The 13289-nt window shown below is 35.0% G+C and overlaps 2 protein-coding genes across 2 annotated transcripts; both read left to right on the forward strand.

Moving 5' to 3' along the window:
* Positions 1-2143: 2143 nt before the first annotated feature.
* Positions 2144-2671, forward strand: LOC113754941 (abscisic acid receptor PYL4-like). The gene has a single exon (XM_027299106.1). It carries the CDS (start codon positions 2144-2146, stop codon positions 2669-2671), a length of 528 nt encoding a protein of 175 aa, XP_027154907.1.
* Positions 2672-8962: 6291 nt separating this feature from the next.
* Positions 8963-12374, forward strand: LOC113754942 (sugar transport protein 5-like). The gene is made up of 3 exons (XM_027299107.1): positions 8963-9283; positions 9688-10317; positions 11764-12374. Exons 1-3 carry the CDS (start codon positions 8978-8980, stop codon positions 12184-12186), a joined length of 1359 nt encoding a protein of 452 aa, XP_027154908.1. The 5' UTR covers positions 8963-8977; the 3' UTR covers positions 12187-12374.
* The last annotated feature ends 915 nt before the right edge of the window (positions 12375-13289 follow it).

Below are 13289 nucleotides of genomic sequence, written 5' to 3' on the forward strand. Positions count from 1 at the left end.
TTTTTCATGTATATTGAATTAATTGGACATATGATTGTTGAAAAATTCTTGGTTTTATATACTTTTTAATGAACTGTTACCGGTTCCTATATAGTTTTAATTCTGTGGTTCTGTGGATATTAAATTAGTTTAAAACTTAAAAATTATAGTAATTATATTAAGGAAATTAAGGAGATTTAAGTGAGCTTGAGTTAGTCAGAATTAAACTTATAATCCGAATATTTTGTGAGTCAAGCATGAGTTTCATATTTATCACTTCAAATCTCATAATTCGAAATCCAAAAGTGGTACTAACTATATGAGCCGAATCTGAGTTTGTTAAACCTCACTTCAGATGGCTCAATTGACAGGCCTAAATCCTTCCCTTTTTTATTTAAATGAAATTAAATTTAAACCTATAGTTTAGTACTCGTATTCTTTTGTACCCAAACTGCCTTTTGACCTTTGAAATAAATTACCGAAAATACTACAAGTTACCTTCACCTTGATTAGAATTATGTCAAGTAATCATGAGAGTCAAGTCACATAATCGATTTTGTTGTCTAGGTTCTATTTTTCTTTTTTATTTTTTTATTCTAACTGCAAAAAAGGTTCCTAATCGCAATACTACTATGATTGATCATGGAAGTATATTGTTTGGATTGCATTTTCTGGAAGGGTATATTGTAATACCTTTTTAGATGTGATTTATATGAAGTAAAAAGATCATTGAAAAAATGTATCAAGGGAATATTCCCAAAATATATGAGATTTTTGTCCAGAGAATGGCAATCCCAAAAAGCCAGTATATTGGCATACTACTACAAATTGACTTCTTTTCTACAAATATATTATTTTTATAACTTAAACTATCCCAAAAATAGATCTCTAATCAAAATATTGAATTGTTATGTTCAAACTTGTAACATATATGCTTCTAATAAAACAAGAAAAAAATGAAAAAGTTCAATATTTAAAAGTAGGGTAAAATATAAAAAACTCCCCAGTCGTTAAGCTAACCTACAGAAAAGTCCCTTATGATTTCAAATCATAAATTTTGACCTCTCATGGTTTGAACTAATTTGAGATAAATGGAAATCGTCAAAACTAGCGGAGGTAGACGAAATGACACAATTATCCTAATGTATATAAGCAATAAAAGGCCTTCTAACAACCATCCTATTAAGCAAACTCACGGAAAAGCTCCCTGTGATTAAACCAATCTGTGGAAAAAACCCCCCATGGTTACATGTAATTTTGATTTATTTATTTTGTGCATAGGAATAAGATAAGCTGTATTTGGAAGTTTCTAGTTATTTATTTATGTATAGAAATAAGATGAGTTTTATTTGAGAATTTTCATTTATTTATTTTATATATAGAAATAAAGATGAGTTATATTGGGAGTTTTTTTGAAAATTTTATGAGTTCTAAGGTATTTAATAGGTATATCAACTAAAAATTTGAATTAAAAAAATTATTTTTCATGTCAAGCAACCTCAAACTCATTAATTCAAATGATTTTTGCCGATTTTCACATTAATTCAAACCATGAGATTTGGATTGTATGATTTGAAACCAGAAGGGTTTTTTTTGTAGGTTTGATTAATCATGGTGGGGGAAGGGGAGGGGGGGCTTTTCTATATTATAACTCTAGGAGTATAATATGTATATCAATTGAAAATTTATTTATTTCTAGTATAAATACTCGCAAAAGAAGCGCGTGTATTTCAAACCCGTTAATTCAAACGATTTCCATCACTTTTTTAAATTAATTCAAACCATAAGTTACCGGAGTGTATGCTTAGAAACTACAGGGGTTTTTTTTGTATGTTCACTTAACCTTAATGGGCTTTTCTATATTTTATCCAATTGTTAATTGCGTAATTGGATCAACCCAAATTTAGCAGAACGGATGGTTTGCCTGCCAGCCAGCCTGCCACTGCCACCTGATATCCAATCCTTTTCCACATAGGAAATCATAATCCTAATCCTTCCTTATTTTGGCAATAATCCTTCTCCTCTTAGGAATTGGAGCAATTTCTCCTACGCCTATAAATACACAGTCACTATTCTTCTAACTTCCTCACAGAAGAGAAACTCCTTCATCGTTTTCATTGAAGAAATTGTTAAAAAATTTCCTCCCACGCCCCCTTCCACAACCATGGTTTTTCAGCTTCCCCCAACCGTTTCCAGCGACCACAACCCTGTTTTGCAGCCGAACGAATGTTCATCTACTTTGTTCCAAACTATCGCTGCTCCTGCCTCCGTCGTTTGGGCTCTGGTTTCCGACTTTGAAAATCCTCAACGCTACAAGCCGTTCGTGAGATCCTGCAGAATCATAGATGGCCAGGCGAACCAAGTCGGATGCTTACGCCGCGTGGATGTCGCGTCAGGACTTCCAGCCTCCTATAGCATTGAGCGGCTGGAGATTCTTGATCATGATCAGCGCATGTTCGGGTTCAGCATTGTCAGCGGCGACCACCGGTTGTCGAACTATCGCTCGATCATGAGCCTACACCCCAATGGCGGCGAGGAGACGGTGGTTGCGGAGACTTACGTGATTGATGCGGCCGAGGCCAACACGAAAGAAGAGACGTGTGCCTTTGTGGATACGATCGTGAAACTGAACTTGAGGACCCTTTCCAGAGTTGCTGAGGATTTGGCGGGCAAAGCGCAACAACAGGTATGAAAATTTCAATTTCTTTCACTGGTTTATTTGTTTATTAGCTAGGAAGAGAATTAGAAATTTCAAAAAACAATGAAAAAACAAAAAAGACAAAAAAAAAATAAAAAAAGATTTTGGTTTCCTCTTTTTTTTTCCCTTTTTTATTTGCTAAAAAAACATTGAAAAAAATCAAAAAATCCAAAAAAGCAAAAAAGATTTTGGCTTCTTTTTTTTCGTTTACTTTTCTTTGGTAGGAAAAGAATTTTCAAAAAAAATTGAAAAATCAAAAAAGTGAAAAAAGATTTTCGTTTCTTTTTTTTTCTTTTTATTAGCAAGCAAAGAACAAAAAACATTGAAAAAAAAGACCAAAAAAAATCCAAAAAGCCAAAAAAGCACAAAACTATTTTGGCTTCTTTTTTTTTGTTTACTTTTCTTTGGTAGGAAAAGAATTTTTAAAAAAATTGAAAAATAAAAAAAGTGAAAAAAGATTTTCGTTTCTTTTTTTCTTTTTTATTTGCAAGCAAAAAACGAAAAAACATCGACAAAACCAAAAAAATCCCAAAAATATTTTGGTTTCTTTTTTTTGTTTACTTTTTTAGTAGAAAAAGCATTTTTAAAAAAATTGAAAAATAAAAAAAGTGAAAAAAGATTTTCGTTTCTTTTTTTCTTTTTTATTTGCAAGCAAAAAATAAAAAACATTGACAAAAACAAAAAAATAAAAAAACCCAAAAACCCAAAAAAGCACAAAAATATTTTGGTTTCTTTTTTTTTGTTTACTTTTTTTAGTAGAAAAAGCATTTTAAAAAAATTGAAAAATCAAAAAAGTGAAAAAATATTTCCGTTTCTTTTTTTTCTTTTTTATTTGCAAGCAAAGAACAAAAAACAAAAATTGAAAAATGATCATGGTTTCCTTTTTACTTTTTTATTTGCAAGTAAAGAACAAAAAATTGAAAAAACAAAAAAATCCAAAAAACTAAAGGATTTTGGTTTCTTTATTCCTTTACTTTTTTATTAGTAGGGAATGAATTTTTTTTTAAATGAAAAAAAGGCATTGAATGTCCTTTTTTTTCCCCAAAAATAGAAAATTCGCTTAGCTCTACCTAACACGTATCTATCAACTATGCATGAGGTGTTATTGTTTTAAAAAGGAAAAAAGGGTAATGCATAATTTTAAATCTGCCGCTTTAATGTCTCATAAATATTCTACACGATCAATACTTAAATTTCTGTCCTTTTGTTAATTAAACAGCACTTGATTCTTTTTTGCCCTATTTAGCCTGCCTATAAACGCTATCTTCTTAACTTTTTAACTGTTTGTGAACATTTTAATAGCTACTGATGATCACTTGAGTTCACTTGAGTTCCTATTAGTATGTCTAAGTGTGTTCCCTATAAATGTGCCTAAATACCAGAGGTGAAAATGATAGGTACTTCCACTTTCAGGCATCAAAGTTAGCTATACTTGGGAATCTGTCTAAAGCTACTTCACACACCTTTGCACTTATAACAACTAGCCTTGTAATTGTGTTATAATGCGACGGTGTAGCTTTTGATGTGAACGAAATACTAATTGGCCTCTTTCCATTTCTACCTTGGCTTAGAAACTGAAAGAAGTATGAGTTAAAACTTGAAGTCTGCGCCTAGTGATTGGAGTTGACATCTTAATATACTTAATAAGTTGGTGAGGCGATAAAGCAATCAGGGGCAGGTTAGTGCCATGTATCTGTTGTGGTTCCCTGTTCGGTTGTTGCAGAGTAAGCCAAGTCTGGAGTCTCGCTATACCAAATAATAAGTGAGGGTGCAGTTGTGGTTCCCATGCCAAACATCTCCTGAGTGAGCCAGTTGGAATCTCAGGAGACCTAAAAATGAATAAGTGCAAAAAGAGCACAAAATAGCACCAAAAAAAAGGGTGCTTCTGAAAAAAATTGGGATTGCAATTGCCACAAGAGGGACAGCTTTGCAGTCGAAAAACAAAATCTATTAACAAGCTGCAGCCAAGTCCTTGCACTCACACAGCGAGGGACAATGGGGGGAACCCCACCGCAACTATAGTGCAGGCCAACCATTGTCGTTACCATTGTTAACGCCCTGGTTCTGGTGAGCAATCCTAGATCTCACTTGGACCTTCGACTTTTAGGTATATTGGGGTTTTAAACCAAAAAACTTGGTTTCGGATGGAAAGTTGAGACGAGTTTTTTGGACGTTTTTAACCCAACTCCTGTGAGCACACCATCTTTTTTTAATATAATTGTCATATGGGCCAGTTAGTGCTGAATTCATATCAAATTGTTATGCTCGAACAAATTCCCTTTACTAGGTTAGATGACATTTCATCCCTCACACATGCTGAAGACTGGGAATTAACCAATTACTGCTATTTGATACAGCCTGCTCTACATGTTTTTGAGTAGGAGTACTCGTCAATTTTTCCTCGCATTCAATGGCATAGGGGGTATTCATTGTCCAAGGTGACTTGTCTATGATCGTGAAGAGATGGCTTATCATGCTTGGCACTTGAGACATGAAGTTTTTTAACTCCACCTGTGTTGACACAATACATCACACAGCCGGTCCCAAGTCCGAATGAAGGAGGAGGGATTTTTTTTTATGCTTTAGAAGGCAGCTCTTAGCGTATGTTCTCAAAATCCTTCTGTGCAGATTATATATGAAAGGTTGGTGAATGAGAGTTTTTTTGTTTCATTCTTCTTGGTAGTGCTGAATTTCTGGTCTTCATTTCATAGTTGATCTGGGTTTTAGCATCTATCCCGGGTTATGATCCAATCACATTTCTTTCATTCTTTTACTTTGCTTTGTTTTACAACCGCACTTTACTTTTTCAAAGTTTGTATACTTGTTCACATAAATCTGTTATGTGTTAGAGCAGCTAATGAACTGCTTTTACTGTAAGTAATCAACATGCACTAGTACGTTTGGCATTGGAAATTGACAGGAACTTTTGAGTTGGTTCTCTTCTGTTCATTGAATCACCTGAATTGTGTTGGCATATGTTCTTAAGCTCACTTGCTGTTGCAAAGGTAATGAACTTTGTTTTACCTCATGCTGATCTTTCATACATGTGTAGTTTATATCGGCAAAATATGATACGGAAAAAAGGTTACGCTACTGATACTTCAGACACAAGTTGTACTATTTGGTGTGGCCGAAGTCTGTAGAGTGGTTTTCATATCTTGAATTTCTTTTCCAAATTCGTGTGCTAGGTAGATTTGCAGCACCATTTTAGTTAGAATAGATGTTTAGGGCAAAGTGATGCTGATTACTTTTTAATTTTGCAATTCTTGGTAGGGATAATTCTACGGGATCAGTCTAATGCAATTTTGTATTGTTACAGTTTAGTTAAATGATCAAGCTTTTATAGAACTCGTGGGCTCACATATGGATTTGAAGTCCTGTGTAGCTTAGAAACTCTGTGAGTGGAAAGGATGTCTTTCAGGCAATGTGATTGATTAGAAACTCTGTTGGTGATAGCCTGCAGACGTGGTTACAACAGTTCAAATTTTCCTCAATGCAAACAGGGTATGTGATATAAGATCAAAACTCTCATTCAACTACTTGCAGAAGATTTATATGTTTCTAGGCATTGTTTCGGTGCTGGCCATGGCCGAATTCAAAGAGAGGAGTGTGATTCCTTAGAACTCTACCCAGATTCAGGAAAAGAAAATATGGTAAATCAGGTCTTAATGCTCATTGGTCTCAAGTACTGAAAAATGTTCACAGATATATATATATATATATATATATATACACACATATATAGGCTCAAGCTTATGGGCCATTCCTTGACCAGTACATAAACTGATTATTGTATACCAAACCATATTGCAGATTGAAGGGGGCAAGACTTTGTTGTTCAAACCATCAGCTTGATCTACTAGCTAGTAGCTCATTTTCAAACCTGCACTGAGAGTTTTCATTCAGTCCAAAACTGAGCCCCTTTTTAGTACAAGTACACATAAATGTCATATGCCAATGTTCATATGCCCAAAAAAGTTGCAATATTGGGCAAAAAACTGACATTTTCCTGCTCGAATAGTCCCAAAAAAGTTCATATGCCAATGTCACAAATCTCATGCATAAAATGCAGGTTTTAAAAGAACTATTTGACCAAATAAACTATTTAAATACTCAAAACACTTGTAACAAACATAGGATTCATTACTCTAACAAAATGTTTAGTCTAGCTGTAATATTGGGCCAAACTATATATAAATATAACCAAACATTACGAGATTTTCCAATGACTACTTCTTTAATAACTTCTTGGAAGAAGAACAGTGAAACCAACAGATACTCCAAAGAGGAGGATGAGCAGGACAGTGAAGTTGACCATCAATGCTTCTTGCCCTCTTCCTAAGCCCGTGAAGGTGAATTTCTCAATCAAGCCGGTCACAGCACTCAATATTGGCATGAAAAATATAACCATGCCAAGCAGGACATGCCATGGTGCAAAATTTGCTCTAGTCGTGGAGTCTCTGGCTCAGAACCAAAAGGTAAAGAAGCCAAACAGCCATTGACAAAAAAAGTTCAGAATCTTCCATTATATTCTAGCTCTAGTTGTTTTAATAAACTTGTTCTTATTTTTTCAAGCATACAAGTCGCATTACCTGTTCTTACAGACAAATCCCCACCCCTTTCATTTTCTTTGTAGATTTGCAGGTCATCATACATGTTAATTTGCATTATCTGTATGAGCATGTGTATAAACTAAAATACCAGGCTTAAACATGTTAATTTGCATTATCTGCAAGCAGGTTTCCCATTGAGATAGTTTAGAAAAATGAAATTGGATGAATCAATCAGATAATCTATAAACAAAAAAAAAGGATGGTGAAGAAATATCATGCATGCTGATTCTGCACAAGTTCAGTAGCATAAGTATATAAAAGCCATAGGCTATTGTCTTCAAGAATTACATTTCATTAAACTGCAATTTCTCTGCTAACAATCATATCAAACAATTATGTCAGAATTGCTCCCAAACTCGAGTATTCTGCCCCTAGACCATCTATTGTACAATCAATTTCTGATTATCCTTGTGCTAATTGTCACTTTTTTAACCAAGATTTCATAAACTAATACAGCTACCAAGATAGAACCGGGTTAGCAAAAAAGTTGTAGAAAGAAGCATTCTTCTAAGATCAAAAGTGCTAAAAGTCAATCAAATTTTGTAAAAAATTAATGAAAAGAAAAAGTAAGAAAAGACAATAGATCACCACCAGCAAGAAAATAGTTTCCATGAGAAAACAGTTTACATAGAATAGCCAGCAAGAAAAGATTATCTATATTTGACACATAATTCTCTTATCTCCATTGGAGGATTCAGAGGGATTCTCATCTTTAGAAGTCAATAGTTCAATTGGTCGCAGATATTTCTGTTCTCATGGAATTCTTCAGGTTTCAATCAGCAATCAGGATATAAAAGTCTGCTATACTTGCAACTGATGGAAGTAGACGAATACAGATAGTTATTGATGCATATGAAAATAACATGAGATTTGGAGAATATGCAAGGTTGTCCATTGTAGGACTGATGTATCAGATCTCTATGTTGGCAGTTTGAAAAGGAGAACTGGTACAAAATAGTATCCCCATGGATGCAACAGTTTCTAAATTTCTTCTTCCCTACTTCTGTTCTAATTTTCTGCACCAATTGTATCCTAGAGCCCTATTTAGTGCACAAATTCAGCAACTCACTATTCCAACAACATAGAGCATGCTTCAAGCTTAAGGCCCATGCGCAGATAACAAAGCACTTCCCCAGCTTTTGAAATCCATTAGAAGCACACTAAAATAGCTTCTGACTTACACAGGCTGCTGATCAGTAAAAAATGTCCCGAACTCTTTTAACTAATAGTCTTAAAAGCAGCAAACTCATTCATACAAAATTTGAACACAAGCTTTTAACACTGAATGTTATTTGACAGTGGGGAAGATAGGTTGAACTCTTACTTTCTCATTGGTGTATATTCAAGGACAGGAAAAGAAACTACCACATGCAATGGAAGATGACAGTAAAAAGTCAGGAAGAAAGCCACGTATGACACGAAGGTTTAGGACATCACTTCCAAGACCAAGATGCATAAAAAATTCACCAATGAATAACTTAAATAACTCCTTCACGGATGGCCTAACAAACCTGGGTCTGTGGGTGTGTGTACAATAGTACATGCAATATGTACCGGGCTTCAGCTCAGCCCTGGGGACCAGAATATCTTATGACAGGAAATTGAGGTGATGAATCCCAACATTTCAATTTACAAAGATAAATTTGTTGATATTAAGATTCCGTACCTTGCAGGTGGGGTGACTACAATGGAACCATTTCTTCAAAAGTTCTTCCCGTCAATACTGAAGAATGCTGCCGGTGCCAAAACTAATGTCTATTGTGTATACGACAGTCAGGTTTTGACAGCTTTCACATCTTCACTATACGTTGCCGGATTAGCTGCGTCTCTCGGGGCTAGCCGCCTCACAGCAGCCCAAGGCAGAAGGAACGTCATGGTGCTAGGAGGTTTCACATTCCTTGCCGGAGCTGCTATCAATGGCGGGGCTCAGACTATTGCTATGCTCATCCTGGGACGTATTTTGTTAGGATTTGGTGTTGGTTTTACTAACCAGGTACTCTGATAACTTTCAATTGTTTCTTTTCTTAACCAGTTGCTACTAAATTCTACAGTTATATCAAAGGCAGCACAACCTTAGACTAACAATTTATTGTTCCAAGTCATGTATCGTAGAACTTAAAGTTAGGACATTAATGGATGGTGGCAGCTACATATAAGCACTTGCTGATGTGCATTGCTAGTTAGTAATTGCTGGCCTAACAAAATTCTTGTTATAATTTGTCGCGTTGTCAAGAAAACTATTATGTATTCTTGTCTAGGTTACCAAATTAACGCTTCAAAAATGGCATTTGATCTCCAAATGTTCATTTAATCTACAGTTAATCTAATTGCTGATCTAAAATCAAGTTGGACAATTCTTAACTTCTAAACTGATTCTTTCTTTCTTTTTTTCCCAAGGCAACGCCAGTTTACCTTTCAGAAGTAGCTCCACCAAAATGGAGGGGTGCATTCAACACGGGCTTTCAATTTTTCATTGGCATTGGTGTAGTTGCAGCAAATTGTTTGAACTATGGTGCTGCTAGACTCGAATGGGGTTGGCGACTTTCCCTTGGGCTCGCCGTAGTACCTGCAGCCATCATGATAATTGGTGCACTTCTCATTTCAGACACACCGAGCAGCCTTGTGGAGCGTGGAAAACTGGAAAAGGCCAAGAAATCTCTAGCCAAAATCCGAGGAAAAGAAACTGATATTGAAGTTGAACTAGCGGATCTTGTCAAGTCCAGTGAAATTGCGAAAGCCATGAATCGAGAACCTTTCTTGACAATTTTTGAGAGGCAATATAGGCCCCATCTTGTCATGTCTATTGCTATACCATTTTTTCAGCAACTCAGTGGAATTAATATCATTGCCTTCTACGCCCCAGTTCTTTTCCAGTCTCTGGGATTTGGAAATGACTCAGCTCTCATTGGTGCAATAATTCTAGGACTGGTTAATCTTGCTTCCATCCTTGTGTCCACTGCCGTAGTTGATCGATATGGGCGAAGACTTTTGTTCATTGAGGGTGGTGCACAAATGTTCATTTGTCAGGTAAGATTTAAATCAGTTTGAAATATGATTATGTAGATTTACATGTATTAGAGCCATAAATTCACGATGCACATCATAAATGAAACATCGTAACACATTAACCACGCACATGGCCGGCTAAAAAATAATCTTTACCTTGTCGTAACGTGGTCTAGTGTTAGGAAGTATACTTGTTACATGGGTTCAAAAGGCAATCTGATACTGAGGTCTGTCAATCGGTTTATTTATTTATCTATTTATTTTTTGGAGCTGGGATTTTGTAAGTCTAAGTTCGATTTTTTTTTTTAAAAAAAAAAGTGTAAAACACTTGGACTTAGGGTGGCAATTAGCTGAGTCGAACTCGAATATTAGCGTACTCAAAATCGAGCTTGTTTGAGAAATAAATTGAGATTTAGATCGTGTTCGAGCTATTCGATCAAATGCGTATAAGACATACAAGTTGTCATCATAGTAGGGTTTTAGGTAATTTAAAATTTTTAAAAAAATAATAGACCCAAGTAACTTGAACTCAGTCAAATTCGAATTCTAGTCGAGTTTTTGACTGAATCGCTTACATACAAACATTGGCACCTCTATTGAGGCTTTTGAATTTTGGACTTTGAGCTCATATTAAGAGGTTTATACTTAGCTCCCAAAGATGCTGGGGCTTCATGCCTATTTTGGACTCGATCTAAACTCATAATTGATTCACAATTACAATGTAATATATCATACATAAATATGCAATTGCATATAAATTATAAATGGTAGACATTATAATATATGCGGTTATTAAATCATATTCATATGTATAATAACGTATATAAATGTCCAAACCAACTTTTAATTGGGCTGGCCCAAATCTTGATCGACCTAGTAACACACAGCGCTCAGTTCTAATTCTTTTGGACTGAGTTCGAGTTGGCTGTACACCATTGACAGTGCTACTCATAAGTGATTTTTCCATTTGCTTGTTGCTCGAGCACGTTGTTTTTTGTTTCTAAATGCTCTGTTTGGATCCCCCGTTTTTGGAGTGTTTTTCAAAAATTAATTTTTTAAATACAATAAAAATTTTTAAAAAGTACTCTAAAAGGTAATCTAAAAATTAGTTTAAATTTTTTTAAAATTTTAAAAAATATCTCAAAATATATTCTAGAAACTCTTCTACTCTTAAATATCCCAAAATATTTTCTAAATATATTCCAAAATATACAACTCTGCTACAACAAAGTTTTTCAAAAACACTCTAAAAAACAGCTAATCCAAACGGTTTCTCGCCAGCTGGAAACTAAATTGATGATGTCTAAGCCTTTCTAGAATTAGGAAAAAAGAAAAAACTAAAAACAATTGGGTAAACATTACATGGAAACCACAATATAAATGTGGTGATTAAATGCTGACAGGATTGAACTTAGATATGCGTATGAGTACTTTATTTTTCCCTAATTGTGCATGATCTTTGTGAAGGTTGCGGTTGCATTTGTAGTAGCTGCGGCGGCGGGTACTTCCGGAACCAGGCACATTTCTAAGGAATATGGTGCCTCCATAGTGGCGCTGATGTGCGCCTACGCAGCAGGTTTTGGGTGGTCATGGGGTCCTCTCAGCTGGCTCATTCCAAGTGAAATATTTCCGGTGAAAATTCGAACGACAGGGCAAAGCATAAGTGTTGCTGTGAATTTTGCTACAACTTTCATCCTGTCTCAAACATTCTTGACCATGCTGTGTCACTTCAAGTATGGTGCTTTTCTTTTCTATGCTGGTTGGATCGCTGTAATGACCATATTCATTGTATTTTTCATGCCTGAAACCAAAGGGATTCCTATGAATTCAATGCATCAGGTTTGGGAAAAGCATTGGTTTTGGCGTAGGTTTGTTACGGTGCAGCCGTAGGCGATATCTATGGTGAAACCGAAAATTAATTTAGAACCAAGACAAGGTTCAAATGTTCCTTCAGATTCGATTTACTAGTTGGTAAACTGAAGAGAAACGATCAGGCCCTGAAGAGCTAGTTTGTTATGAAACTTTGATTTGTTTCTTTTACAGTATTGTCATCAACAGCCTCGAAAGGTATTCTAACATTCCAAAATCGTTATGGCCTTGAAGGGACAATGTATTGGAACTAAGTCTTTTTTAGTCTCGACCAAAAAAAAAAAAGGAATTTACCCTTTATTGATTTTTTCTTTGCCTATTTGCACTCCACATACATACTAACAGTTAACCAAGAAACCTTTGCAATATGCTACACATATCATATATAGGTTTTCTTCTCTTAAATAATGGTAGTTTATCCTGAAAAATAAAGCAAGGAACTTCTTTCTTCTGTTATTGAAATAATGAAATCGTATTTTCCCCACCTGCATTGGACCCAAAATTTTGACTTAGTGGAGGCAAATCTCGAATCATTACATTTTGGGGGATTCAATAAATTTAGAATCACACATTAAATGAATCTAATTTACATGTGACGTGAAGACAATGTGGCCATTTCTTGAAAAAATTCTTCCCATCCATACTGAAGAATTTTCCCTAATGCCAACACACACACATCTATGGTTCACATCACTGGCAAAACCAGAAACTAAGCTTTGTTTGGGGGTCAAAGGAATAAGTGAAAATATATATTAGTACTTATTTGAAGAGGATATAAAAGAATTTCGAAAATTTGAAAGGGGAGGGCAAGATCTAAATTTTATAAGAATATATATATGTCCATTGAGGGACTCAAAGTTGTATAACCGTTACTATCTATCAGAACGAAGTTGGATAGATTTTTCTTAATTAACATTAGATTGTTTTAAAACTTGGACCTTTTGCTTTGATCAATGTGATATTTCTTTTTCGCTTTCTTTTTGAAAGAGCACTGAACAAATGAAGATATAGACGTAATGGATGTAAGGATACATAAATCAACTGTTATTTCTGATTTAGCCCCAAAAGCTCTCCAATTGTATCATTTGTTTATACTCTTCAAGCTCAAGTTCAATATTCTAAAC

Source organism: Coffea eugenioides, unplaced genomic scaffold (genome assembly GCF_003713205.1).
Source record: "Coffea eugenioides isolate CCC68of unplaced genomic scaffold, Ceug_1.0 ScVebR1_1116;HRSCAF=1917, whole genome shotgun sequence".
In the NCBI taxonomy this organism is placed as follows: Eukaryota; Viridiplantae; Streptophyta; class Magnoliopsida; order Gentianales; family Rubiaceae; genus Coffea; species Coffea eugenioides.

Bases quoted from the DNA above. Each gene is read 5' to 3' on its own strand.
- LOC113754941 (XM_027299106.1), top strand. From the start codon at position 2,144: ATGGTTTTTCAGCTTCCCCCAACCGTTTCCAGCGACCACAACCCTGTT.
- LOC113754942 (XM_027299107.1), top strand. From the start codon at position 8,978: ATGGAACCATTTCTTCAAAAGTTCTTCCCGTCAATACTGAAGAATGCT. The intron at 9,284-9,687 runs GTACTCTGATAA...TTTTTTCCCAAG, and splicing joins GTGTTGGTTTTACTAACCAG to GCAACGCCAGTTTACCTTTC. The intron at 10,318-11,763 runs GTAAGATTTAAA...ATCTTTGTGAAG, and splicing joins CACAAATGTTCATTTGTCAG to GTTGCGGTTGCATTTGTAGT.